The sequence below is a fragment of the Lates calcarifer genome, unplaced genomic scaffold (genome assembly GCF_001640805.2).
Source record: "Lates calcarifer isolate ASB-BC8 unplaced genomic scaffold, TLL_Latcal_v3 _unitig_1129_quiver_1612, whole genome shotgun sequence".
Lineage (NCBI taxonomy): Eukaryota > Metazoa > Chordata > Actinopteri > Centropomidae > Lates > Lates calcarifer.
This window is the reverse complement of record NW_026115307.1, coordinates 1-26359: the sequence shown is the minus strand read 5'-3', so window position 1 is coordinate 26359 and position 26359 is coordinate 1. Positions and strand designations below refer to the sequence as shown.

General features: G+C 43.1%; 1 protein-coding gene across 1 annotated transcript; it reads left to right on the top strand.

The window, feature by feature from the left end:
- Positions 1 to 4136: 4136 nt before the first annotated feature.
- Positions 4137 to 12305, top strand: LOC108886552 (recombining binding protein suppressor of hairless-like protein; the record flags this gene model as incomplete). The annotated part of the gene is given in 10 exon segments (XM_018681476.2): positions 4137 to 4274; positions 4364 to 4434; positions 4605 to 4720; positions 5630 to 5804; positions 6207 to 6344; positions 7593 to 7705; positions 8905 to 9045; positions 9136 to 9291; positions 9498 to 9601; positions 11717 to 12305. Coding segments are annotated over 9 exon segments (1263 nt in total). The 3' UTR covers positions 12018 to 12305.
- Between the last annotated feature and the right edge of the window lie 14054 nt (positions 12306 to 26359).

Here is a 26359-nt window from a genome sequence, read left to right as displayed (position 1 = left end):
TGCTCCAGAAAATTCCTGCTGCTGCCAAAAATCATAAAATGCATCAGTTTTCTTTCAGACTTCTGCAACTGTGTATGAATCTTTCCTGATTGTTGGCACAAGTCAAAGATGTGCACTAAAGATCACCAGAACAGAAACCTGAAAACAAGTTCAACAAAGCAGAGAATGTGAAATGAACCATCAAACCCTGTGGAACCTTTGACAGGAGGTCGGCGTGACGTGACACTAACTGAGTGTCGGGCTGGTGAAGCTTTTAGAACGCCTTGTTTTCTCCTGTCTGTTTTTACTGCACTGACACACCTGTGGGTCGTGCTCACTAACAAACCTAACGATGATTGTAGTCATTACAACTTTCAACCACCACTACAGCAACCTGTGGACCAGGAGATGTACTTTTTTGGAGGTGAAAGTGCATTCCTCTCCTCCCTTCCCCCCACTCTGTCCTCAGTCCACTCTGTGTTCCCGGTGTGAAATACCAGAGGGTCTGAGCTCCTGACACACTCACCTTTGACCTTTGAAGAGGGAAGGTCTAATTTAGACCACTGGTGGCACCCTGGTGACTGACCACACACACACACACACAGGCAGTCAAGTGTGAACCCTGAACTGTGAACTGTGGAGAGAGGTGTCCAGGGTCAGTGGATCCCCGTCATATATGAACAAAACTGTCAGTATCCAGCTCAGCAAGCAGACGCTCCTCCTTACAAGGAGCCTCCTCTGAATGCATGTACCATTGTACTGAGGACGGGATTAAATATTAAATAAGAGCTGGGGTGACTTTTTAAAGAAAGGTCTGTACCCAGGTTTGAGATGGAGCCAGAGACAAACGCAGAGTTTGAGGATTATTATTATTTGTTGGGAAAATGCACGACATTTTTCTCTCAAGAAGCGTCCAAATAAAGGACGTCAGGACTCTTTAACCTGTTTTTCCCTGTGTCTTTGCAGTCAGTCCACTGTGGCCCAGATCCAAAAATCCCAGACTTATCCTTTAAGGAAAAAGCACTGCAGTGAAGCATTCAGATACACTCCAGACTCAAATAACACAATGAGTCTTGTTATATTTCCACCTCCACAAACTGAATTCTCACAAGTTGACTGTGCGGAGGAGATATTCACAACATATGAGGGGGGTGTTTGTGTGGCTGAAACACAGACGAGTTGTTTGGAGAGTTCAGTTTGCAGCTCAGTGAACTGCGGTGTGGCTGCTGATGTTGTTTAGCTTTTTAGCTGTAACCAACATGTCAGTTTTAACAATAGATGAAATGTTGCAATGTCCCCTGCAAACACACAGTCTGTTTCATATAAAGACAGTTTTTCTGGCAGTACAAACCATCTGCAGTTTGATGTCAGAGACCAATGCAAAGCTCAGTTTGGTCTGTGCAGAAGAAGCTGGGTGACACTTTTCTCCCTGCACAACATTTCAGAAAAGATTTCTGCAAACTTTACCTGACTGTCACAGGTGTGTGTCTGCGTTAGTCTTATTTAACTGAAACTGTATGAAACAAGTCTCATTCGTGCAAAACAACACAGCAGATTAATCCCCAGGAGTTTGACTCTGCTCACCCTGAACAACCTGAAAAGACTTTTTTTGTTTATGAGCAGAGAAGAACATGAACTCTGTCGCTTAGTTTTAACCCACTTAGCCTCTGCATGTGTGTCTGATCAGTCGTGTGTTTTCTGTGTGTTACTGTGGTGTTATTGGGTTTTCCTTGTTAAAGCCAGGACCCTGCTGCTTCAGAGAGTGACCCTGCTCTCCTCTCTGCTGACACTGATGCACAGTGCTACGTGTTGAACACCTAAAGAAAAGTATTTTTATTTTAAGTATTTTATCTTGTTTCCGTTTGCAGTCGTGTCCTGATCTTTACATCCTTATGCTTTTCATTGAAAATGTGCTTCAAACCTGCCAGCAACTATTTTCAGCCTCAGTCGACAGAAACAAGCTGTGAACAGTTACAACAGTAGAAGCTGGAGAGCAACAGTATAGAGTGTTTCTCTGAGAACAGCTGCCTGCTGCGGCCGAGCAGTGGGAGTGAACCAGAGCAGTAAAGTTCAGGTCCAGACAGATGAACAATGAGCTGAGACTCACTGAAGCTAAAGCTCTGTAGAGCTGCACATTCAGGTGATCATATCTTTGTAGGTTATAAAGGTATTGATTATAACGGCTTTACAGGAATAGTTTGACTTTGTAGTTTTCTGTACAGTTAGTATGAACCAGGTTAGCGTAGCATAAGGGTTGAAAACCTTCCCTCCACCACCTTTAAAGCTGATTAATTTAGTTTGTTTAATCTGTGCAGAGACTGAAGTGTATAAATGACAGGTTATGATCTTAGTGGGGGTTTGACATCTGACTGTTCTTTACAGGGAAAAAAACTAACAATATTTCCTAAAATGTGGCATTATTCCTTTAAAAAAAAGACTGGAGATATTTACATTTTCATTGAATAATATTTCAGAGCCGCTTTGAAGATGTTTGCTTCCTCAAGATTATTCTTTACTCAGAAAACACATTTCCTCACGTCATGATCCTGTGTCATTGACTTTGTTTCAGTTTATATTTGTTGTCATCAGTCACAAAACTCAGCTTTATCTTTCTGGCCCTTGCTCTCCTCCCCTCGTGTCAACAGTCTTCATTATGAGTAGCATTCCAGACCCCGGGGCCCGGGGCTGTAACTCTGTGTCTGGCTCCTCATTACATCGTTGCTGCAGAGCAGCTAATGTGACAGCTGCTATTGTTAGCTGAGCTACACGGGGCCGTTAATGTTCCTGTTCTCTCGGCCACTTACCTGCTGTTCAGCCCAACATCTGAAATCCAATCACACAGATGAGTTTGCAACAGTTTTAAGTTAATTTCCCAAATTGAAATTAATGACTGGGTTTTCCTGCATTAAAGCCTTTAAACACGCATGAGTAGAAAATGTAATAATATTAGGTCAGTTTGAAGCCATTATTTATGAATTTATTTGAGCATCTGAAAGCATTAAAGCATAAAATCTAACAAGCAGGAAAAATGATTTATTACATTTTACATTTTTATATGAGAATTAGTGAAGCAAACATGTTATATCACAGATGACTGAATACTTTGTTTTTATTACTTTGCTAAAAGAAAAAAGAAAAATAACACACATATCCATTCCACACTGAAACTAGTGAAATCTTGTGTGTGATGCTGATTAAAAAAGAAAGATTATGACTGATTCTGTTTAAGTTGAATTGTGGTTTCCACAGCTGCAGGACTTTTTAAATTTCAGTGAAATGACAAAATGAATGATGGAAAAAAATAATAGAATCAATTTGAACAAATAAAATGAAAAAAGACAGAAAGGAGGAAAATAAATGTAAGGAACAGAACAGATTTTATATCGTAAGTTTGAAAACTTATTCTTTTAAACCAGGTGGTTTTAATGTCCATATCTAACTGATTATTGAATCATTTGTTTTATTTGTGCAGAATTATCCAGTCAGTGTAATATGTGATGTTAATTAACAAAATGTCGTCGTCCTTTTCACTGTGACTCTGTATCTTCAGTGTGAAAACAGAGGATATAAAAATAACTCTTCCATTGTTTAATGTGTCAGTAACGCAGTGTTACCATATCCTTCCATATACCTGCGTCTCCCGTCACATCGGAAACTATCTTTGGCACGTCTTTATTTATGACTCAGCTCTGCTGGGTCCATTATGACGATGGGTTCAGTGTCTGGAGATGATACGAACGGTGTGTTTAGTCTGAGGAGCTTCATGCCAGCTCGACAGAATCTGAGACTGAAGTCTAGTGTTTACTCCTGTGTCAGTTTTTCTCTGCACTTTAACCACTTTCACTTGTTTGGACTGTTTCAGATACAGACTGTTACACATGCTCCTTTAATACACACTTATGGTTAACCAACACTCGCCTGTTCCTGAGTTCTGTGGGTTTTTAGCCATGTTAGTCGTCCTATAGCAGTTCATGGCCTTTCTCAACAACTATTGGATGGATGGCCATAAACTTTTGTACAGACGTTTGTGTTTCTATCTTTAAGTTCACAAGTTTGAAAATGCGTTGCTGTTTTTTTCCTTCAGCTGCGTAGCCAAGACACACACACAAATATAGGATATTTTCTGGTTGTTTGTGACACACACACTCTCGTCCAATCAGGAGACTGGACCCAGGGTTTCAAGGCTGTCAGTTACTGGGAACAACAAGGGAAACAGGAAGAGAAGCTCATGCAGACCAGAGCGTCATCATCCTGCACGCCAAGGTGGCTCAGAAGTCCTACGGCAACGAGAAAAGGTTTGTTGATGCCTCTGTGGACATAGACTAAAACAAGCTCGGACCTTTCCAGTCCTGAGAGGTTTACATTTATTTTACTTTATCCACAGGTTCTTCTGCCCTCCTCCGTGTGTTTACATCAGCGGCCATGGATGGAGGGTCATGCAGGATCACCTCAAAGGTGAGGAAACAAAATTCTAGTCAACTTCAGAGGAGGACATTGAATGCAGCTCTGAGTTTGAAAACCCTGCTCTTCCATATTTTGTCTTCCCTCTGTTCCTTCATTGTCTTTCTCCCCCTTCATCCCTCTCTTTTCCTTTTCTCTCCTTTCTTCCTGTCATCCTCCTCCAGCGGCTGGTTATGGAGACTCTGTATATCGAGTGTATGGTTACATGTGTCTGGACAGCTCCAGTCAGTCTCAGGCAGACACATTCAAACTGGTCTTCGATGAACAGCCAAACTCCAGGGTGAGAGAACTGTGTGTGTGTGTGTGTGTGTGTGTGATTTATCTGATCTGGTGCCATCCACAGATCTCTGCTGTGTTTTACTGGACCTCACCTGTCAGTCACCTTCCTTCAGTGACAGAGACTAATCTTCTGGAAGTTTAAAGTGGCCTTTGTCCGAGCTAAATGATCCTCTCACTTCCTCTCCAGGCAGCAGGAGAACAGTGATGTGTGAAGAAGTAGCAGGATGCTGTATATTCATATTCATTCTTTGTCCTGAGCAGTGGACAGAGATCAATACCTGATTATAGATTTAGAGGGTTTATAGGTTTATAAACATTATCAACACATATCAAAAAAGTCACGGTGCATCGTGCAGCTTCGGTTCGTGTCGACTAGCTGTCTCAGAGTTGAACCACCAGCTGTGGATGAGTGAGTGATGGGATCCTAAACCTCAGCTGAAGCCTGTTGTGTCTCAGCTCAGTGTGTTTACCCAGACGAGACAATCACCTCCTTTATTACAGACGACTGTTGACTCGGCAAACAGTCACGTCTGACAGAAAAACTACGCTCCTGTAAACACTGTGTGTGTTCACCGGCCTCTCGCTGAGAAAGAGAACGCAGGAAACAGACGTCCTGCGTCTGTGTTACTGTACAGTGCATCAGGAAAGATGTCAAACTCACCAGGACATTTGTTATTTTAAAAGTTTGTCTTTCAACAAACTATTTATCAGAGCAACAATTTGAAACACCTCTTCAATATTCCTGACTCTCCATCCTCTGAGTCCTGAGGCTGAATGGATTAAATATTATAAACATGCTTCACTTCCACCGAGTGTTGGAATATATTTTCAGTCCAGTTGAAATTTTCCAGACACATGCTTCTCTCTGTCACACACACTCAGTCTGACTGTCTCTGTGTTTCTGCAGCAGATGTTCGCCTGCGCCAAGTCCCTGTTCATCTCCGACCAGGACAAGAGGAAACACTTCCGCCTGTTGCTGCGACTCTTCCTGGGCAACAGACAGGAAGTGGGTTCTTTCCAGAGCAGAATGATCAAAGTCATCTCCAAACCCTCCCAGAAGAGACAGTCCATGAAGAACGCCGACTGTGAGTCACATACTCAGCACTTCTCCTTCTTCTCTCTCCAGATAAAATGAGAAACAACGGAGGATGAAGCAGATGAAGTGTTGTGAAATTAGTTACAACCAAAACAAAGTGGTTTATTAGAACAAAAGGCACCTGTCTGATGACAAATCAAGACAAGGAAAAGACAAATAAAGTAGAATACTGGATGCTGACATCTAATCCCTGTTTTCTCAGTCTGTGAAAACTCTACAGTTATTTCTCTTGTTTCGTGTCATGACTCACAGGTTACAGATGATGCCAGTAAAAACCAGTCCACACAGACCGTACATTCTCACAGGCAAAAAGGGGCTAAAGTCTGAGTCCCTGTGCTGCAGAGTGATCATTACTTTACATTACAGTATCTCTTTGTTTGTGTGTTTTCAGTGTGTATCTCCTCGTGCTCCAGAGTAGCTTTGTTCAACCGTCTGCGCTCACAGACGGTCAGCACTCGTTACCTCTCAGTGGACAGAGGAGCTTTTGTTGCCAGCGCCAGACAGTGGACGGCGTTCACTATCACCATGGGTAAATGTGTGTGTCACAGCTTGTGTGTTAACTGTACATTATGGCTTGTGCACTGTAAAGGTCACACTGTGGTCAGAGGATAAAAATGAATGAAAAGAATCCAGATATTCTATAAAAACATCATTAAAATCACTAAATGATTTTCACATAATGATATAGATTCACGTTGACATATGATGTTAATACACACAGCTCATATGCTGCTGTTTGAATTTCTCCTGCTCTTCTGCTCCAAACGTGATAAACAAGGAAATAGTTAGTGTTTTCCTGCGTGCAGCAGCGAGGTGAGCATCCTAACGGAGGGTGTACCACAGGGTCGAGTGATTGGACAAATATATATTTTATTCAGCTAATTTAATGGTGTAGCTCCTTGGTAATTCAGCTTGAAAGATAATTAACCTGTAAAGCACATTTCAAAGTGCGCACCAGTGGAGCTCGGCCACGTTAGCATGTTCTTGTTGCACTGATTACACACAGCAGATGCTCTCTGATCAGTTGGTCAACTCATAAATCATATTTTAGAACTAGACCAAAAACTGAAGGTAATCTGTGTGATATAATATGAAGATTAAATGTCCTGTTAAGTAAAGCAAGCTTTCTCAAATTTGTGTACTGCCTCATACACATCATATTCCAGTCATACTGTACGTTATAAGCAGTCAGGGAAATGAACAGGCTCCTCTGACATCTCTGTGGTGCAGGAGTCAGGAGACACTGAAACAGGGATGACCAGCGGCCGTCACTGGCATCAGCTCGTACCTTCCAGTCACCAGACGGTTTCCCTCACCACATGGCCACCCTGCATAAATACAGTCACTGTGCGAGCCGTTATTCACCAGTGTTTCCCTCACACACGTCTGGAAAAGCCTGTCCAAAGATCCGTGAGGTTATTTATTTAACACAGTGCCCGGTGTGCACGGACCTCCCACCACCAAAACCCCGAGCTCAGTCATTCATCTGTCTGCAGTCTCTCCTCTCTACTATCACTGCACACACACACACACACACACACACACACACACACACACACTTTTGTTCTGTCTGTATTATCTGTTGACACTGAAATAAGCCATAGTTGGAAAAAAGTTTTTCATGTGAAAAGATTTCACTGAGTCTGTTTGACTTTCTGTGGAGAAATGACAAAGTGTGTGTGTGAGTGTGTGTGTTGCAGTGGAACTTTGTCCATTAATATAAATGAATATTCATACATAGTTTTGTCTGTGTGTGTGTGTGTGTGTGTGTGTGTAGTGGAGGACCAACGTGCTGACCAAGGAGACTTTGTGCTGAGCGAAGGCTTCATCTGTTACGGCTGTGTGGTCCAGTTAGTGTGTACTGAGTCTGGAGTAGCGCTGCCACCCATGGTAACACACACACACACACACACACACGTACACTGAAGCACAAATGTACAACAGGATGTATTCTGTGCCTGTGCATTGAGATAAGATTAACTCATGTAAAAGTAAAAAGTGTCCTTGAGCGAGACACTATACTCCCACCACCTCGCAGGCTGCTGTTATGGATTTCAGTCCTTTTAGAGAAACCATGTGATACTGTTTCATCCAGCAGGAGAGTCTGACCTGTTGTTTTCTGTGTATTGCAGCACTGACGCAGGGAGAGTTGATCATTCCCTTCAAAAAAGTACTAAAAGTCAACAAGTCCTATATGATCATTTCTAACCACAGCAGAGTGAAAAGGTGCTCGCGCTGTGCAGCTGTCTCACTTGATTATTTCATGTTTCAACCACACAGCTGAGGTATAATCACTGCTCTTATCCTGTATGTCTCACAGATGTGTCCGTGCAGGTGTTACATAACCTGCTAATCCCAGAAATGTTGTTATTGTTCCTCCCATCATCCAGTTGAAGTTAAACTGAGAGGAACCTCTTAGCAGAATCCCTCACATTTCGCTGAGCAGAGTCTTTCTCATTCCTCCTAAACTGCTGTCATAACAACCTCAGCAGCTGGCCTGGTGGTACACGGTGAAGGTATAGCTGCACGCTACACCTCTATATGTTTTTATAGTCGAGGCCTATTGCTGCTCGGTTTGTTTGAAGACAGAGGATCTTTGGTTGCGTGACGAGCGGCTGGGTTCGGTTGTTTGGTTGTGGTCGACGTTCAGGGACTGCAGAGGTGAAGGAAGATGTACGGACCAAAAAGTTCTGCATCAGCAGCTCTAAAGAGACATGAGAACAAAGTGTTTAATACTCTGTGTGTGGTGAGTTCAGGGTGCGTTGGAGGGTGTAGGCCTGGAGATACTAGAAGTCAGTGAACCTCCGGCGATGCACAGACCACCTGGTTGATGGACAGTTTGTACAGCTTTTTAAAATCTCATCACTCATCAGTTAACGAGCTCTGTCAGCTTCCTGTAGGCAGCTGTACCACCTCAGCTGTGTTAGCTCGGCCTCTGCCTGCTGTACGTTTGCAAATCAGCCTTTTGTTGTTTTATCCAACCAACTACTGTGTCCTCTGACCAGCTTCCCTGCTTAATGTAATATGTGTGTGTGAGAGCATGGTACCCAGCAAATGAATCTGACCTTTGTCTTGTTAAATGCCACCAGGTGATTCGAAAGGTCAACAAGCAGCACGCCATCTTAGACGTGGACGAGCCTGTTTCTCAGCTCCATAAATGTGCCTTCCAGTTCAGAGACAGTCCTCAGTCCTACCTGTGTTTATCCAACGACACCATCATACAGTACCAGGTGAGACCGGTTCGATCTCTTTATTCCTCCTCCTTATGTCTCCATCATCCACCCATCACACCTTCTCTCTCTCTCTTTCTTTCCCTTCAGGCTCCCTCCAGCATCAAAGACCCCAGCAGAGTGGTGCTGAACGACGGATCCTGTTGGACCATCATCGGAGTGGAAACAGTGGAATTCACCTTTAATCAGGGTCTGGCCTGCATCCAGACACCAGTCAGTCCTTTTCCTGTTATCACAGGGTTAGAGGTGAGTTGGATCAGACAGGTAGTGCAACACACACACACAAACACACACTGACGCTCAGCTAACCACAGTGACAGTGAACACCAGCGTTCAACGTGAGACTCTGTGGTGGCAAATACATTCTGTGCATTTAATTATATCAACTCTAAATCATGGGGTCAAAAAAAATGTGTTGGACTTTTAATGTGTGTGTGTGTGTGTGTCTGCAGGTGAATGGTGGGGGACACGTCGCCATGCTGGAAGTCCATGGAGAAAACTTCAGCCCTCATCTCAAAGTCTGGTTTGGCAACAGTGAAGCTGAGACCATGTTCAAGTGAGTTCAGAGGAGAAAAGGATTAATATGGATGAATGTTGTCGTTTTAAATGAAAAAAGAGACTGAGATACACACAAACACACAGTTCAGAGAGAAAAGTCAGATCAATCTGATTTTAGGACTGACACACTTTGTCTCTGAGCAGTTATATCTCTGTAAACACAGTCTGCTGACAAACGTACAGTACAACATCACATGTAGACACTCGGAGCAACAGTTGTCATTACTCTTTTATTGGCCGTCTGCCCTGTTGCCTGGTTGCTTTTAAAAGCTGGTGGAGAACTGAGGGCCATGTGGGAAAACTACTGCGTCAGACGATTAAACAAGCTGTTCACAACTCCTTTTTCTTTTCTAGTTCGAGTTCAAAGTGTCAGAAAGGTCGGGTTCTTATATCAGACTAACCTGATAACAGTTTGTTTACGTTCATAAATTGGGCTTTTTGCTTTAACAATCAGTCTGAGGCCCTTTTTTATTTATTTATGACTGTTTCATGCCATCGCCTCTCATGCTGCTTCACCACAGAGGCACCAGGTGTGGAGCTGAGCAGCACAAGGGGCAAATTAACGTGAGACTGCTGGGGTCTGTGGAGCTGGCTGCTCATAAAAGTTGGCCTAAATATGAACAGTTTTATGGCATTTTCACGTAAAAATATTAAGTGGCACTTCCTGAGCAAAGATTATGTAACTTAACCCAAATTATATTTCATTTGACCCAGATTTCAAAAACTGTTATTTTGCAGTTTGTTGAGGAATTTCAATAAAACACAACAGAGCCTTGAATTGTTCTGCTGAAAATTATGGGATGTTTTAGCAGTGAGGATGTCCTATTATACAAAACAAGTTTGATGCACATATCACCTGCTCAGATCAGACACATGGAATAATTACAGTATGTCAAAATACATCACATATTACACATATAGTCATTAGATGGTGATTAGGTGATGCCTTCAAATATCCAGTTTACAGAAACCTACAGCAGAGAAAGGCAGTTAATCCTCACACTGGTTTGTTTGGCAAGAAAAGACTTGATCATCAAAATATCTGCTGATTCATTTTCTGTCAGTCATCTTTATTCTCAGGTAATGTCATCAGAAACTTTCATTCTGCTTCATTCATTCATTCATTCATTATTCAGGACAAAATTCTGGAAATCATTTGTGACAGTTTTCCCCAAGAAGTTTGGCTACAAATATTCATTCATTCGGGCATGACATCGAATTTACTGAACTATTTCCCTGTATTCAACCATTTTGAGAAAAACCAAGACTGGACCTGAGGAGCATAAAGAGGCTTATGTTGAACCCATCAGCGCACAGGGAACACTCCTCTCTCTAACTCTTATGGTGGAGTCTATAAATTACCGGCAGGAACTTGACATTAAGGCGTCTCCTCACAGAATCTCGCATGACGCATCCTGAAGCAAAATAGCCTCTCTGACGTCAAAATCCACCTCAGATCCCACACCTGAAGAGCGGGGACGTCGTAAGCCAGGGTCTCTGGCTGAGAGCTGCTCACCACGAGGTTCTGCAAATAATTCCTCCCATCAGCAGCAGCTCGGCAGCGTAGAGGAAGGCCATGTTTGTGTAACAGTCATCCACAATGTGCTGTTTGTACGAGAGGCTGCAGCCAATTAGGAACATGATCCGTCTCTGCCATGGAAGCCTGAGGTGTAGGATGGGTCTGAATGAAATGCCTTATAGAAAGGGCATTCAAAATGTCTGTATTTAATATCAGCCACACGATTCTGTTTAGTCTGTCTCATAATCATCTAATTACCTACTTTAGTTTGCAGTTATTATAGTTTCTCTCTTCCTGTAATCTGCCTCCAAACAGGACTGTTGAGTTATGAGAAGTGCAGTATAAATAAAGTTTCATCACTTTATTAAGACATTAGACACTCTGTTTGTCATTGTAGGCGTGCAGCGCTCAGAGACCACCAGCAGCAGAAAACAAACAAGATAAATATGATGAGGCAGCATCCTCTCTATATATAACATTTAACATTGTCAATACAGACAAATTAGATGTTTAAAAAACATTACAGAGACGTGTGAGTATTGTCGTCACATTTTATCCCAGACTTACTTTTATCTTTCTGTTTTTTTTCCTCAGGTCTCCCAAATCTCTGCTCTGCGTCGTTCCTGACGTCTCTGTTTTCAGTGACGGCTGGCGCTGTCTGCGCCGCATCATCACCGTCCCTCTGTCTCTCATCCGATTGGACGGCCTGATTTATCGCACAACGTTCAGTTTCACCTACACCCCCGAGCTCCAGCCGCCTCCGTCCGTCCGAGGGGCAGGAGGAGGAGGGAAGAGAGACGGAGGGGTGGACGGAGGCCAGGAGGACGACGTCCTGTTAGAGACCATCCATCAGGAGTTCACCAGAGCCAACTTCCACCTCTTCATGCAGAGTTAACTGAACTGTCCTCAGGTGAATGTCTGCAGTCTGATGATCAGGCGGAGATCACAACAGAAACTGATCGTCTGCTTTTACATCAGTTCTGGTCCAACTTTAAAGTCACAGGCTTTTCTCTGGGCCACAGTGTTCTCTCCTGTTAAGCTCTGGTAATGTTTACTGGGTCAGAATATTCAGTGGGTACACTGGAATCACCTGACAACAAGATAATCAGAAATATGTGGTTTACATTTATCGATCAGTTAAATCCACTTCACACTAATGCCCTCAAATTATTTAGGAAACAGTGAAGAATTTAAAAACATCTATTCTTCTGTTTCAGACTAAAACTGAAACACCCCAGAACGTGTGACTCTAAAAAGCTTGGTGTTTGTCGTGAAGTTAAGAACTCTCCTTCACCTCTAATCTTTCTGTGGTCAATCAGTTTTAATAAATGATAAACAGTAACTTCAGAGAGTAAACTGCCCACTCATCTGTCAGACTGTGGTTTGTGCTGCTGATCAAACACAGAATCTGGAAATCCGTCGCCAGCTGAGTTTTACAGGTCCATCAGGGAGAATTACACCTCACTGATCTCTGTATATATGATGAGTTCAGTGTCACTGTGAGAGGGGATAAAACAGCCAGGAGTGGAAAATGAACTCTGAATGCCTTAAAGAAAAAACCTTATAGAGCTATAGCGTGATCGGGGGAGTGAGTGCAGAGAGTGGGAGGATGTTTTTTCTGGAGAACGGACACGCGAGCTGAAGGTGGAGTGTTGTGAGAGAAAGCAGCAGTGAAACACTGTCTGCTTCCCATCTGATCCTCTGAGAAACAGCTTTCAACTCGATATTCTGTGAAATGATGGGAGCTGAAGCGTAATCCAAGTGTGATTCATCTCTGGGTGCAGCGGCTGTGTGAATGGCACTTTGTTACTCGACTGTAACTGTAATAATTCACAGTGGTTCAGCAGTGAAACAGCAGCAGGAGCTGCTCCCACAGCACCTCTCTGAATGACTTTACCATCAGAGCTTTGTGAGTGATGTAAGAGTCAATACATTTCTAGTTGAGTTCAGCTTGGGCTAAATGATAAACTTAAATACGACACAGTCATCATCAACTAAGATGGAAGAGATGATGGAGATATTCTGTTCACCAGATCATCATCATCAAGTTTTATTAGGTTTTATTAGTTGCAGCTGGTAGGCTACAGTTCAGTAAGGATTAGAAAAGATCATGTCTCTGTCCAGGGGAACATGACAGATCCATTATAACAGCTGACTCACTGTTAGATATCCTCTCCTCCATTTCTCTGACATGATGCAGGACGAGTTCTGAGTCTGAACAGTTACATGAGCAAAGCTGATGGGGAAAAGATTTAGGAAAGAACATGAGAATGCTCTTAATGCTCTTTTAATATATTTTAAAAGTGTGTAGAAGTTAAAACTTTGCAAATATCAGTTCATCACTGCTGCAGCTTTGTATAAAATCTCTTCTCAGTCCAAAGAGGATCGGAGTGTTTTGTTTTGCCTCTGATCTTCTCCTGTTCTCCACACTTGATAAGCGAAGGCTGCAGAGCAGTGATGACAGAAATCCTTTGGGTCTGGTCCAGGACAGACACACCTGCCTCGTACTTTGTCCTTTTGTCCCTTAAAGCTTCGTCCACATTATGTTAATCCAATTAATTAAAGTGTCTGGCAGCAGCAGAACTCAACAAACCAACAAAGCCGATATCACACGATTCTCTGTTCCTGCTGTATGTTTGATCTTTGGAAGTGCAGTTCTGATTAATTAAGTGTGTGGTCGAAGCAGAGCTGAGGAGCTCTTTTGTTCCAACCAAGTGAAGCAGGGGATAATCACACAGGCATGACAGGACCTCCCACACGGCTGAGTCACTCTATAGCAAACCAAAATTTCATTCTCTTTTCATGTCGTGCATACTTCTCATTCTTAACATGGCTCCTTCTCATCAGCACAGACGTTGTACCAGGACCTTCTTTCTTCATTGTCTGTGGGTTCATGGGACTCAGACTAAATCCTGGTTTAAGGACCACTTCATGTAGTGGTTGGTCAGCTGTGTGGAGGAGTGAAAGTAGGCAGGATTGAACTTCTTCTATCTTCTTGTCACTGTTTGTTTGCTGGAGTCAGAGCAGCTGTAAACACTTTTACCTCCAGACGTGCAGCGGAACATTTCTGTGGTCGGATGACACCTTGTACAGCGTTACGTCTGGATGCTTCATCAGACACAGTTTGCAGATTGCTTCACTAATGTGATATCAGAAGTGTTTTTGATGAACGTGGGTTAAAATGAACCAAATGTGTCTCCAAAAACATGAAAAAAGACGATGGAGAAGTTATGTAATCGATGTGTTCCTGAACGAACACCACAGTATTTGCAAATTTTGCCCAAACTTTAAGCATTATTGTGTAACTCTACAGCAGCTGGTCCTTCATCCAGCCGAGCCTCCACCCGGGCTGCAGGCAGGCGTGAGGCCTTCACCTCCTCTTCATACCTCACGTGTCTCATATTCTGACAGGAACAGAACGGCATGTGTCTCTCTCTTCCTGCACTCTTTCTCCCTTCCTCTCCTCCTCCTCCTCCTCTTCCTCATCATTAACAAGACAAACATGTGTGAGAGAGGAGGAAGGAGACGGGAAGAAACACAAGACCAGTCGCTCTCTGAGCTCCTAATCTCTATCATGTGGGAGAAACTTCAAACTGAGAGATTCACGTGCCCAAAACACTGACGCCCGCCACGTTTTCCCTCCATCCCTCCATCCCGATGAATGAGTGGCCATATGAAAAGACCCATTCTTAGGTTTCCATCTATAGGAACACACCTTCATTCTTCATTCAGACCCTTAACCTCCTCCTCTCTCTGTGGTATAAGGCCTTTCTGCTGTATTGCTTCACATTGAATGTGGCCTTTCTTTACCACCTGAAAATAAGGGCAGTCTGTCATCACCACATTCACTCTGATTTAAGTCAGATAATGAGATAACAGACGGCATCATATTTAAATACAGAGCTGATGTTTCAACCAAATCTACAACATAATTCCTCTTTTTATCTGCAGACCTCAGTGCTGTGTTAACGCAGAGACCTTTTGGTTCTACGCAGTAGGATTTATGTTTTATTCCACAGCATGTGAAGTGTTGACAGACTGTTTTTCAGAGTAGAAACTTTACCTTCTCTTCTACAGCTCAGTCTCCTGGCTGTTCCTCTAATGTTGTCCTACACTGGCTGATTTACTTTACAAGGCCTGTTCTTTACTGCGTGCACAACACATGAATGTATCATGAACTTGATGCTAGACTCTAAGATGGCGCCCATTCATCAGGATGCTTCAAGCAAAGTGTAGGGAAACAACTTCTCTACACCTCCAGTACTGACTAACAGAACTTCTCTCCCAGTCTCTCTTCTCTCCGTCTCACCACAGCTGCTTCTCAGCTGCCTGTGGTGGTGTGCACTGTTATCTCTGTATTTCCCTCCTCCAGTGTGGCTGTTTGGACATGAAAACAAAACCAAACATGGACACAGCCGGGCCCTGATGCAGAGGACTTCAAGTAAAAAGTGCAGCGTTGTTGCAGTGACAGTACTGTTTATATGCTTACACACAGGGACAATGGAGAAGAGCTGAAGGTTCAGGTCACAGGTAGATCTTATTTTATGATTTACGGGTCAAAGAAGTTGGATTAGAATAAAGTTTTGAACCATCACACGTGTATGTCCACGTGTTTTCTACAGGGGCCCTCGACCTTCTCGCTGCAGTTTGAGCTCTCATATCCTTCACAGTGTGGTCGAGGGGCCCCGGCCGCTCTGGGTGCTCTTTGTGTATTACAGTGGGATAAAGGAGCCTACTGTCCAACTCTGCTCTGCTTTACCACAATCCTCTTCCTGTATGTCATCACCTCAACATCACTGTGATGGACAGACACCGGGGGGGACGAAGGAGAAGACGGGAGAAAATGCAGACAGGCGAAAAAGGAGAGGAGAGGGAATGAAGGGAGCATCCACATGAGCAGAAAGAGGAGAGGATTTGTGCTGTAATGTAATGTTACTGAGGGAGGGAGAATGTAGGAGATAAAAGAGTGGAAAACAGATAAAAGCTTAATGGAGATACTGGCCCAGGACTAGAGGCAGAGAGAGGAGTATCAGGCTTGAGGAAAAGGCAGATCAAAGACAAATTGAGACAAGAGAAGACACTCTGTCCAGCCGTGGATCGCTCTGACAGTGAGACAGTATCAGCTTGTCCTCAGAGAGCGAGGCAGAGCTCATCAGTGGACATCAGTGTTGTTCACAGCTGTTCAGCTGCCGGTGGTGACAGGAGCTGTCGGTGAGGAATCCTCCTGTCAGAGCAGTTGGAGAAACATGAGCAGAATGCTAATTGTCAGAAGCTAACGGAGCATGGGAAATATGGGAGGAATGCTAATGATGGTTAATAGAGATTATACCCAGGTGGTAGCAGTAGTCATGCCCTGGAACAAAGCGGGATTCGGGGAGGATGATGGGAAGTGTACACACTGCACTGCGAGGACAGACTGTTCAAACCACCTGCTTTTCCCTTTTTCCATGAAACGATTGTGTGATTGATCCAGTGAATCCAGGTGAAAGCTGTTACCACCTGGACACAGTCTGAAGCTGTGTTTTCTTTCTTTTAAACTCCTGTTCCTCTCATTTAGTCTGAGAGGTCGCTGTGTTCGAGCTAAGTCTTAATGTTTGAAGGAGCTGTTTTAAAGGATAACTTCAGTATTTTTGAACTGTGAGATTTATTTTTGAGGGTAAACGATTGATGAGGACAAACATCTCTGCAATCAGTGCAGTACTGAACAATCAGCGTCAGATGTAATAACCTTAAATGAATAACAGCCGGTGTGTCAGGTCAGCTCCATCTGCATCTGAACATCCGACACACACTCAGTCCTTCAGTCCAGTCCTGACAAGAACAAATACAGATGTACATTCCTCCTGTTCACTGCCACACGGGGAATATCTGTGTGTGTGTGTGTGTGTGTGTGTGTGTGTGTGTGTGTGTGTTGTTTGTATAATGAAAGGATTTTCATTCTAACCATTTAGCTGTATCATGTGGATGTTTGTTTAATTGTGTGTGTGTGTGTGTGTGTGTGTGTGTGTGAGCAGATGTTACCCTGGTGGTCCAGGACATTGTTGTGTGTGTGTGTGTATACAGTACATCTGTGTGTTTATGTATCTGAGTTGTGCACAGCAGAGGAAGTTACCCCAGATACCCAGACAGTCCAGGGTCATACGTGGATCAAGACTGAGAGCAGAAAGAATTTACGAGTCTCTGCAGACATGAAACGCCTCGTATCGTGGTGTGAAAAATGTTTTACGAGCTCGCAGCGAATTTCATCCATCATTATCAAATAGTCCAACAAGTCTGAAACAGCCTGCATTCTCAGATTCACCTGGATGTGGAAATACCACCAAGGTGTATTATCCAAGCGTACAACTTGGTCGACAGGTTGTTGGTGATGAGACGCGTTGCTGTAAAAGAGTGTGTGTGCACAATCTGAATCGATCTGATCTGAAAACCCTCAAATCAAATCCAGTCGTTCTCGTTTTGAACAGACAAAGAATTAGAAATGAACATTTACTGACAGTGAAACAGACTCCTGTTAAAAGTTCCAGTTCAGTTTCCTCTTGGTGGGAAGAAGGTGCAAGAAGTCGTCTGGCAAACAGATGTTTCTGAAGAACTGGTTTCTGTTACAGTCACATGTACCTTAACGCTGGTCGACCCCACATGGATGAGACATAATTAAACATTAAGATTCTGGATTAAATGTTGATGAAAAGATCTAAAGTTTAGTTTCATGACTTTAGATTTAGTTCACAGGTCTCTGGTTCACCTCTGCCCCTCACCAGGCTTCACCTGTCACTCTCATCCAGAGTGTAACAAGTTTTAATTACAGCTCTGAGAACATGAAACCAGGTACTGACAGAATCCATAAAATATCTGTGATATACCAACCACTGTGAGAGGACAGAGGATACGTAACTCTAATGACTGTTGACCTACAGTGGAGCTTAGTGACCTTCACATCCTCCTGCCAACCTGTGAACTGAATGCCACGGGACCCCTGGGAGAACACACACACACACACACACACATTTAAAAACAAAAACACAAAGACACACAGATACAAACACACCCACAAGTGAAGACAACATGCGGCATGATATCACAAACTAATTTTCTTCTTCTACACACAGGAGGAGGAGCACCAACATGGACACACACACTTACACACACACACAGTGGTATCCAGCTGGAAAGTAACGGTCCAGTGTAAGTTCATGGCAAACTGTGTTCAGGTCAGTGGGAAGTAGAAGTTAAACTCTGTTTCAGGCTTTTGCTCCAAAGCACTACAGTCAGTTAGCAGTTTATTAGGTACACTTAGTGTTATTGATAGTGTTAGTGCTATTAATGTACCATCGTTTGTCATTATTATTCCTTTAGCTGTAATAATAATTATTACTATTATTATTATTATTACTATTATTACTACTACTATTTACACTTTGACTTAGTCTGTGTATGTGCAATGTTGTCTTTCTCCTACCCCATTCCCCCACCCCCCTCTCTTTCTGTCTAAACCCAACTGGTCGAGGCAGATGGCCGCCCACCTTGAGTCAGGTTCTGCTCGAGGTTTCTGCCTCTTAAAAGGAAGTTTTTCCTTGCCACAGTCGCCTAGTGCTGCTCATGGTGGGATCTGTTGGGTTTTTCTCTGTAAATCTTATAAGATAAAGAGTACGGTCTAGACCTGCTCTATATGTACAGCGTCTCGAGATAACTTCTGTTGTGAATTGGCGCTATATAAATAAAATTTGACTTGACTTGACTACACCTAGCTACAGTTAATCCAGTCTAACACATCGATAAATCCTCCTTCATGAAGGTTGTAATGTTTGGTTTTTATTGACTCTTCTAGATTTAACTGGAAACTGAGTAAAGACGCTGGAAAATCAACATGTAAAGTTCAGAGGAAAAGAAAACAGCTTTAACAGGAAACACTGACATACTGAAGACAGGGTATTGATCAGGTATCGATAATAATACATAATACTGTGTGTGTCTGTCTGTCTGTCTGTGTGTGTGTGTGTGTGTGTGTGTGTGTGTGTGTGTGTGTGTGTGTGTGTGTGTGTGTGTGTGTGTCACTAACCTTCCTTGGACGTACTCCTGTGTGTAAACGTTTCCTGCCAGGAAATAAGTTCCCCCTCAGAGTCAACACACACACACACACACACACACACACACACACAGTCAAACATGTTTCACACTCGTGAACAGTCACACGTGACGTCCTCTCCTTGTTTCTGTTCAGGTTAAAGTTGGGGACAGTCTGTGTCGTTTACACTGAAAAAGTCAGTAACTTTCTTCATTAACATTCAACCAAAACCACAATCAAACCAAGATACTTAAACCACACACTCGACTAAGACTGTGGAAAAACTGTCTGGGAACATAATCCAGGCAGCGCTTCACACTTTATTCACATGCATCACACTTTGTTTAAAAACCTAATCTGAACTAACATCACACTGTATAATACACTGTATTATCTAATATCTATAAGGGTTGTTGTCTCTCTTGTTGACACCTGGTTCCTCATATTTTCAGCAAAACAAAAACTCAGTGTGATAAAATCATTGCTCTAAACTGTGAATGTGACTGTTTGAATGAGCGGAGGTGAGCGCAGTGAGGCCTCCGTGGGTTCACAGTGAGGCAGATGGAGTTAGGTTCGGTGCAGCGGTGGAGGAGGGGATCGGCCGGAGGGGAGGGGTTAAAGTCACTGTGGGTTGGGCTGTAGTGGGGGAGGATGAGGGGGGTACTGAGCAGAGTGGGAGGGCTGAGGCCAGCAGAGGGCTCAGAGGACTGAGAGAGGACTACCAGGAGGTGCCTGTGTGGAGGGTACGACCTCGTACCAGTTCAGTACTGTGGGACCAGCTCAGCCTGACGCAGTGTGTCACTGTGGACAGGTCACCATCACTGCTGCAGACTTTCCTTTAATACTGTCATTAGGTGCTTTGTGAATCATGTAAAACTAAGGCAGGATTAAAATATTGATTACAGCTGGTGAACAGGGGAAACTTTAGCAGCTGAAGAGTCAGATTTTTCCCTCAGGAGTCGGTGGAGACCTGTGTTATTACACTGTTCTATGATTACGTTCAGGCGTTGGTGAAGCTTGATTAAGATTAGAGAAAGATCATGGTCCTGTGTTCATACAGAGAAACTTTTTAAGTCTTTGTTTCCATTAACCAGAGTGATTCTGATGATGATTCTCATGGTTCACACTTGAGAACCAGGTAGTTTTGGCTCCAGCTGGGAACCATCTTGTCACGTTCTGAATCAGTGTATTTTTGGTCGAAATACTTTTGTGCACAAACTGGAACTGAAGCTGTTCCATGTTGGTGGAGGAGGAGTATGGATGTGACCCCCCGCTATCCAACACAGCCACTGAAAACGTGGCGCTACATCACTCCAAGAAATGAATCTGTCCATAACCCCAGCAGTGATCACAACAACTGCCACAATGTGACTTTAATTCACAGGAGACAGGTTTGTTAGGAGGAGTTTCACATTATGCTGAGCTCTCTGCTGTAGAATCCACTGATGATTAGATGTTTGAGGTTGTTGAAGTACTGGGTAAATAAAACTGAGTGCAGGTCATTAAGCTCAAATATTTGAGAGAGTTCCTTTATGTTTAGTCCTGGCTCTGATAGAGAGTCCGAGGTGGTCTGTGTGGGGTCAGTGCCAGGCAAAACCAGGCTCTATTTGATTATGGCTTCAAATATTTAACCTAGCTGAGGTGGAGCTGATTTATTCGACAGCATCAGACACTTAAACGTTCAAAAACAGCATCATGCATGTGACATGAGAGAAATCAACCACCTCTGCATCAGAGTTTTACTGACTACACTCCTTTATTAAACCCATCATACTTCATGTATATGTAGTACGTGTCTGAGGCTCCACACTGGAATGTAAGCAACAGGTTTCAAGTTATCACAACTTCCGATGACAAAGTGTGTGAGCGCTGAGGAGGGAAATTCCCTGATGTCTTCACAGTAAAGGAGGTGTTCACTCAACAAGTCATTACCACTGAGACTCAGAGATACCTGTTTGTCTTTCCCCTCCACTCTGTCCAGAGAGCTGTGACCTGGAGTGATGAAGGTGTTTCACCTGCATCATAAATAGAAATATATGAATTTACTCAGTGTTTATCTCCATCTGTGAACTGACTATGGAACCTGTATTTCTGTGTTTAGATTGTGATTGAAAGCAGCAGTTCCTGGTCCTGCAGCTCAACATGAAATAGTTGTGTCTCAGTGAAAGTTGTGTCTCCTGAAGTGTCAGGATGTTCACATGAGTTCTCCTCCAAAAGAACAGAATGAAACGAGTATGATTTAATGTGTCTGAGATTAGAAGTGATGTGTGATGCTGTGTGCTGAACCCTGAACCTGAATACACCTCTAACTCCTTTCCCACAACACACACACACACACACACTCTTACACTTCACCTTGATACACACTCACACTCTCGCCGTCTCTGCAGGAGACTTAGCTCACATGACCACCCTGATGCTGCTCTACCTGACCGAACTAAAGGGCCAAGTAAATTTATGTGACCGAGCTAAAGGGCCAACAGATCGGCCGTCTCATCGGGTGTGTGTGTGTGTGTGTGTGTGCACGTGAGTGTGCATGTGTTCGAGGTGATGTGTCTGCTCTTCACAGATCTCTCTGAGCAGCTTGTTGTTATTTCCACTTCTCCAACTTTGATGCTTCTGCAGAATCAAACACGTCTGGAATTTGTGAACTGATCATTTCAACACTGATGCATCCGACTTGAAAACTCCTGTCTATATCACATCACACAATAATGTATGGTTCAGTGGTGATAGATCCTGGAACGATGTGACCACCTCCACCCTCTCCACAGCAGCAGTCAAAGACAGTATGAACAGGTTAGTGTAGGAGAGGTTAGATATATATGGAGAGGAGTGCTGGTGTTGTACTGCATGTTACACTGCGTCTGTCCAAGTCTGTCAGACAATGGAAAATCTACATTCCTGCAGAAATGACTGAGTACAAACGACAGCTCTGCTCTGTGCAATTTAAAGAATGTTTTTCAGTCCAACTCTGTATCAAACTATAATCTTCTCTGTCTGGGATCCAAGGTAAACGTTGCTAATGAGGGCGTCAGGAGTGACGCTGTAATCGGTGTCTGGTCTGGGATCATAAAGGAAATGAAATGCAAACAGTGGAGGACTGGAGAGAAGTGGCATTTAAACTAATGAGAGCACAGTGACAGATGTGAAGTTCCCTCTTCTGACTGACGGCCAGACGAGATTTTTTTTGCTCTATGTCAGTGAGAATTCTGTAAAACCATGTTTGTGTTTGTTTTCATATTAACAGTGTGACTGTCAGGCGAAACTGCAGAGGCCTCTGATGCTGTGATGATCCTCAGCTCCAGAGCCAGGTTAAGGTAAAGGTCCAAATCATGTCTGTTATTGTTTCCATGTATAAATGAAAGAGTGGAGAGCTGAATGAGAGAGGTGTTGAGGATGGATTGAAAGAGTGGAGAAAAAGAGGGATGGAGGAAGTGAAGAAGAGAAATAAAGAGTGAGCATGGAAGGAATAGTTTCACTGTTTCAGTGGCAACAACACACACATTCACAATGAAGACACAGTCATGTGAATCCTGAAACTTTCTGAATCTGTTTCATAAGTGAACAGAGACAACAACATACTGACACCTGGAGAAGGAAAGACCAGGCTCTGAAAAGACTGATATCACACTCATACATTTGAATGGATGTTAATGCTGTTTTATTTTCACAGAAAATACCAGCTCATATTTGTTTAGACATGTCACTGTTGAAATTGTCTGTGTCACTGGATCACATGATCATATGTGCCATTTTAAGTTGTTATTCCTTTAAGTTATTATTTACAGTCTGCTATCACTAAATGGTGTTTGAATAACCAACCAGTTCTCTTTAGTCATTTTTTACTTTTAGTGTGTCATTTCACATCACCTCACTTTTCTCTACTTACCAACCCAAACCTCCCTCTGACCCTAAACACAACATAAACACATGGGACTAAAGGACATTAAGTGACATGCAAACAGCTAAAAATGAGTAGAGAAGAAATGCTCAATGTCCTGAAAGTGATGTTCTATTTAAACAATGAGACAATGAGATCACGTTAGTTATCCTGGTGAAAACTGGTGCAGATTGTGTTGCGTCCAACACAATGTCCCTTTGCACACTGTGTCCTTTTCTCTATAGAAAGCAGTAACCTGAGTTTATTATATTAGAATCCTGTGTAAATCTCCTACATAAAACTGTCAGACTTAGTTATTAGCTGTGGAGCTGCTGCAAATCATTTTCTCACCTTTGAGTGAATGTCAGGAGCGGCCTCTCAACAGGACATAAGTTATAGTTCACACATTTAGATTTTGGGGCTCTGTCACTGTGTGATCAATAAAACTGATCAACACGTCAACAGCCTAAAGATTTGAATCCCTGTAAGTGTGCAGGAGTTGAGAGAGCAGTCCCTCAGTCTCAATAGATGGAGGAACATATACTTCTCCTGAGCACCAGTTTGTTTTCTTTGGCCTTTGCTGCTCTCAGAGCAGATATGGGTAGAAACTCTGGGAGACTCTGCTGACAATGCAGTGAGTGTCCCTGACTGGCCAACAGGAGCAGAGGACGTTATGTAAGACCTGCAGACTTATACTGTACCAGCACACATGAGCAGAGCATATAGACGGGCACAGTAAGCTTTAATTCATCTGGCCTGCTGCCTGGTTAGCAAACTGGCAAAGTCAAACTCTTCAGGTTAAAGGCCCATTCAGTCATAGATCATAAAATCAACAGATACTGGATGTTACTGTTGTAACTGTCTAAATCAGCACCAACATCATGTAGAGAAATGATCTTAGTATGTAGAGAATTAGTAAATGCCTGACTTTAGTGCCACCTGGTGGTAGTGTCACGAATAACACTCTAGACCAAAATGCATGTTGCTTCAGCTCCTGTCAACAGACCTGAACCAGAACAGATCATACAGGCCATTTCTTTACCAGTATAACCTGCCCCTTAGCTCACACACTGGGTGATAACTGTTCATTAACTCATTGTTCTGATAGTAAATGAGGCTAAGGCTCCACTCTACACAGCTGCTGTCTGCTGGTGTTTCTTCAGAGGTGATTACAACTTCATTTAAAAGTTAGGAATCAATCACATTCACCCATAACTCTGATCCATGTCTGTTTTCCATAGAGGTCATTTCTAAAGCTGAGAGTTTAGCCTGTCTTCTCAGTGCTGTGGCGCCCTCTGCTGTCCTAAAACTAACATTACTCTTCATTGTAACTGTCTCTGAACATGTGGCACAGATCACAATTATGGTGCCTAACATCTGGATCTCATGTATACATTCAGTGGCTTTATTAGGTACACTAGGCACAATCAAATGTCCAGAACAGACTATCTATCAAATCAAGTTTTGAATTGAGAAGAGGGGGATATATAAACAGACAGCCTGCCTTCATCTCCACAGTCAGACAGAGGCTCTGCTTCCTCCAACAGCTGCAGAAACTCAAAGTCTCCACCTCCACCCTGAAGACCAGCCACAGCCTGCAGCAGGAGGGTGAGGGTGAGACACACCTCACACCCCAACAACCGACTGTGCAGACGGCTGAGGTCAGATAATGCCTCTGCAGTCACAAACACTGAGGAGGATGTAGATTCATGTTTGAAGGCAAAGTAACCTACAGCTCAGGAGTGGTGGGATTTTGACATAAACACAGTTTTATCCTTTCATATTATCAGCAGAAAGTGTGCTCTTATTGTGAAGGATCTGCCCCGGAAATCGACTCAGCTGATAAAGTTGAAGTGAAACTGAAAGTGTTTTTTGTTCAGTCTGTGGCGCAGTTAGGAGCCGTTATCTGTCTGTTACTGAAGTTACAGTGTTTAATGTTCAGATGAGCTGAACAAACATGGAGCTTCTTCCTCTCGTGTGTCTCAAGTTCACTAAGGTGACGAGAAACACTCACCTGAAGTTTCAACACTGAGTTAGAAAGAGAACAAGAAACAAACTTTTCAAAGCAGAAGAATCCCACATGAAAGATTGAAACATGTCCTCTAAAGGAGGAACTCTCCCTGCAGAGTGTGTCAGGTACAGTTAGAAACAAAGCTAGAAACTCAGTGAGCAGTTTATTAGGAACAGCCAGCTGAAATGAAAACAGTCCTGTAACTTGATGTAGCTTGTTATTTGCTGAATTGTGTTGCCTTATATTGACAGGTGTTTCTGTTATTTTGTCCACTCCATTTGACAGTAGGCTGAATCACCAGCCTCCTCTCTGTATAATGTAACACGGTTCAACAGCAGCACAAACACACAGCTGAGTCAACACCTGTGAAACAGTTTCAACACAAACTGAACAGTGACCTTGATGAAGCAGAGTTTGATCAGACTGAATGATCAGACAGTCTTCACCTGTCCACAGGTATTTCCCCTCACTCAGCTACACATTCAATGTCAGTGTGAAGGTTAAAGAACTGCTCAGGAGAACTTTGTTCGGGTTTTATACCGATTTCTCAAGTCGTGATATAACAGGAAATGATGCTCTTATTGTGAAGGTGAGAAATCGCCTCAGCCAATAAAGTTGAAGTGAAAGTGAAAGTATTTATTGTTCAGTCTGTGGCGCAGCTAGGAACCGTTATCTTGTCTGTTACTTGAAGTTACAATGTTTAATGTTCAGATGAGCTGGACAAACATGGAGCTTCTTCCTCTCGTGTGTCTCTGTCTCCTGACTTGGTCTGGAACAACGTTTGCTGATGGAAACGGTGAGAAAACTAAAGAGTCTCTGAGAATCAGACTGAGCTTTATTCTGAAAAAGAATCTGTTCATTTCTGGAGCCTGGAAACAGAAAGGTGCTGCAGCAGATGCACCTGTCACATCAGATCAGGAACACATGAACATGTTACATGAATTGTAATAATTAGTACAGATCAGTGTTAAAAACGTGTTGGTGATGCGTTCGCTGTCCGCAGTATTTCTCTCTTTATCATATGTTGGGAGCGGATGTTCAGGGCGTCGTCTCCTTCCTGAACAGAGAAATGAGCCGTTCATTCTCACAAACTCTTCTTCATGTCAAACCTGACAATTTGCTGTGAAACATCTCTGAACTGTGGACGCTGATATTTCTGATGACAGAGAAACTCTGACTGTTCCCGCTGCCTCACACTGACTCTTAGTTCAGTTTGGTTTATTCTGTTTATTCAGAGGGAAGTAACACAGAGGAATAAGAAGCTGAGTTCCGGTTTTTCTC